The sequence below is a fragment of the Salpingoeca rosetta genome, assembly GCF_000188695.1.
Source record: "Salpingoeca rosetta unplaced genomic scaffold supercont1.26, whole genome shotgun sequence".
Taxonomy (NCBI): domain Eukaryota; class Choanoflagellata; order Craspedida; family Salpingoecidae; genus Salpingoeca; species Salpingoeca rosetta.
The window spans coordinates 691,287-693,409 of record NW_004754908.1 but is presented as its reverse complement, the minus strand read 5'-3'; the positions used below and the strand labels follow the sequence as shown (position 1 = coordinate 693,409).

General features: G+C 52.5%; 1 protein-coding gene across 1 annotated transcript; it reads left to right on the top strand.

Moving 5' to 3' along the window:
• The first annotated feature begins 709 nt into the window (after nt 1-709).
• PTSG_09629 (uncharacterized protein) lies at nt 710-1,793 on the top strand. The gene is made up of 3 exons (XM_004989999.1): nt 710-782; nt 997-1,083; nt 1,346-1,793. Exons 1-3 carry the CDS (start codon nt 720-722, stop codon nt 1,610-1,612), a joined length of 417 nt encoding a protein of 138 aa, XP_004990056.1. The 5' UTR covers nt 710-719; the 3' UTR covers nt 1,613-1,793.
• Nucleotides 1,794-2,123: the final 330 nt, after the last annotated feature.

Sequence of the window (2,123 nt, the reverse complement as noted above, 5' to 3'; positions counted from 1 at the left end):
CACAAAACGACTCAGGGGGCCGTAATCTTATAGCTCGATGCGGCATCTGGTAGCTTCTAGCGATCGACTTGTAGCGAGCTGGGCTAGTCATTTTACCTGACCCGTATTCATGGACTTGAGTACTGCACAGTGTGGCTGTAGTTGTGAGGTACTTTGCTCTCCTATCACTCAATTCCTACTTCCTTCTATGTATTACTACTACGTCACCCCACCAACCGTACACTCCAACTTTCATACATATCAATAGACGCTGTACGTCTAGTTCTTTCTGTATTATTTTGCCTAGGTAGATATACTTCGGTCATGTTTGATCAAGTCCTATCATGTCTCGCTCGTACCAGTCTTCTTTGCTGTTATATGGCGAGCATCTGTAACCTCCCAGTTACCAATCGTTGGTGAGTTTCTCTGTCGTTAGGATTTGTCTTCACTGTCTGTGCGTTTAACTCAGTTCTTTTATTTTTTGTAGCGTGCGTGTCCAGAGTGTATAGTTTCTGCTAACCTCTGCAAATTTTCTCACGTCAGGTGTGTGTGTGTGGTGTAGTCGTTGTGTGTGTGTGTGTGTGTGTGTGTGTGGGTGTGTGTGTGGGTGGGTGCATTGTGTATTGCGTATGCGTGTGTGTAATGTGTGTATTGAGTGCGTGTGAGGAACATGTTGTGATGCAATTGCAATCACCGCCTCACACTTTGCTGTCATTGCCGACTGTTGCCAGCCATTGGACATGCAGTTGCTGCATATGTATTTACCTCTCGCCCTCGCCGCAATCGAGCAACTGCGCGAACGCGTGAGCATGTTGTTTCTTCGTGTGTGTGCGTGTGTGCGTGTGCGTGTGCGTGTTTGCGTGTGTGTGTGTGTGAATCTGAGATGCTTGCTGGCGTTACACATGCGGATACTGATGGCAGTGTGCGTGTGTGTGCTGTGCATGTGCATGTGTGTGTGTGCTATGTGTGTGTGTGTGTTTGTGTGTGTGTCTGTGTGTCTGTGTTTGGCTGCGACAGCAACAGCAGGAAACGATGGAGGACATGAGCAGCCCCATCTTCAACGATGAGCTCGCAGACTCCCTGGAGCCGCTGCTGCTGGGATCGGTGGGTGTCTGCTCGGTTCATTGCGGTCGCAGAGTTGTGTGGCGTGCAGGGTTGCGGGTGTGCCTGTGCAATTGCGAAGCTGTGCGCGTGCAGGGTTGCGTGCAGCAGGGCACTTGTTTTCCACCACACACCCACATGTACACACACACACACACACATGTACACATGTACACACATACACACACACATGCGCGCACACACATGCGCACACACACACACATGCGCGCACACACATGCGCACACACACACGTGCATGCGATAGGCGCCGCAACTGCTGGCGCGGTTCTTGGCTGCGTGGTGGACGTACGATGCCGGGCACGTGCAGCGGGTGTGCGAGCAGTTGGCGCCCGCGTGGCCACGGGAGGCGGCGCTGGCATTCAACTGGGCTTACCAACTCGGCACCCGACAGCAGATATTGCTGCTGCAGCACCAACAACAACAGCAGCAACAGGAGCAACCACAGCAGGGGCAGCAGCAGCAACCACCACAATACCAGCAGCCCCCACAATATCAGCAACACCAGCAGTAGCGGCAATCATAGGAGCTCGAGAGTTGCAGTGACTGATCGTATCCGCGCGGGATGACGCGGAGTGCATGGCTGTAATTATTGTTTGTTGGTTGGCCGTTTCGGGGGGGGGGGGGTTTCCCCTCTTTCCATTTGAGTGTAAGCAAGTCGTTTCAGGCACACCAGCGTTGTTATTGGATCCACGTGCTGCTATTGTTGTTGTTGTTGTTGCTGCTGTTGCTGTGTTACTTTTTTGGCCGTGTTTCGGCTGCCGATGGTTGAGGAAGTGGTGGGTGGTGGTCTAATGGACAACACGCGAACGCATGTATACGCGTAGCTCTTGTGTGTGTGTGTGTGGGGTGGGGGTGGTGGTGGAGGAGCATCGTCATGCCACACACAGCCAAACACACAGCCAAACACACAGACACACAGACACACAGACACACACAGACACACACAGACACACACAGACACACACAGACACACACACACACAGACACACACAGACACACACACACTACACACACACACACAC

Bases quoted from the DNA above. Each gene is read 5' to 3' on its own strand.
- PTSG_09629 (XM_004989999.1), top strand. From the start codon at position 720: ATGCAGTTGCTGCATATGTATTTACCTCTCGCCCTCGCCGCAATCGAG. The intron at 783-996 runs GTGAGCATGTTG...TGGCTGCGACAG, and splicing joins TCGAGCAACTGCGCGAACGC to CAACAGCAGGAAACGATGGA. The intron at 1,084-1,345 runs GTGGGTGTCTGC...TGCATGCGATAG, and splicing joins AGCCGCTGCTGCTGGGATCG to GCGCCGCAACTGCTGGCGCG.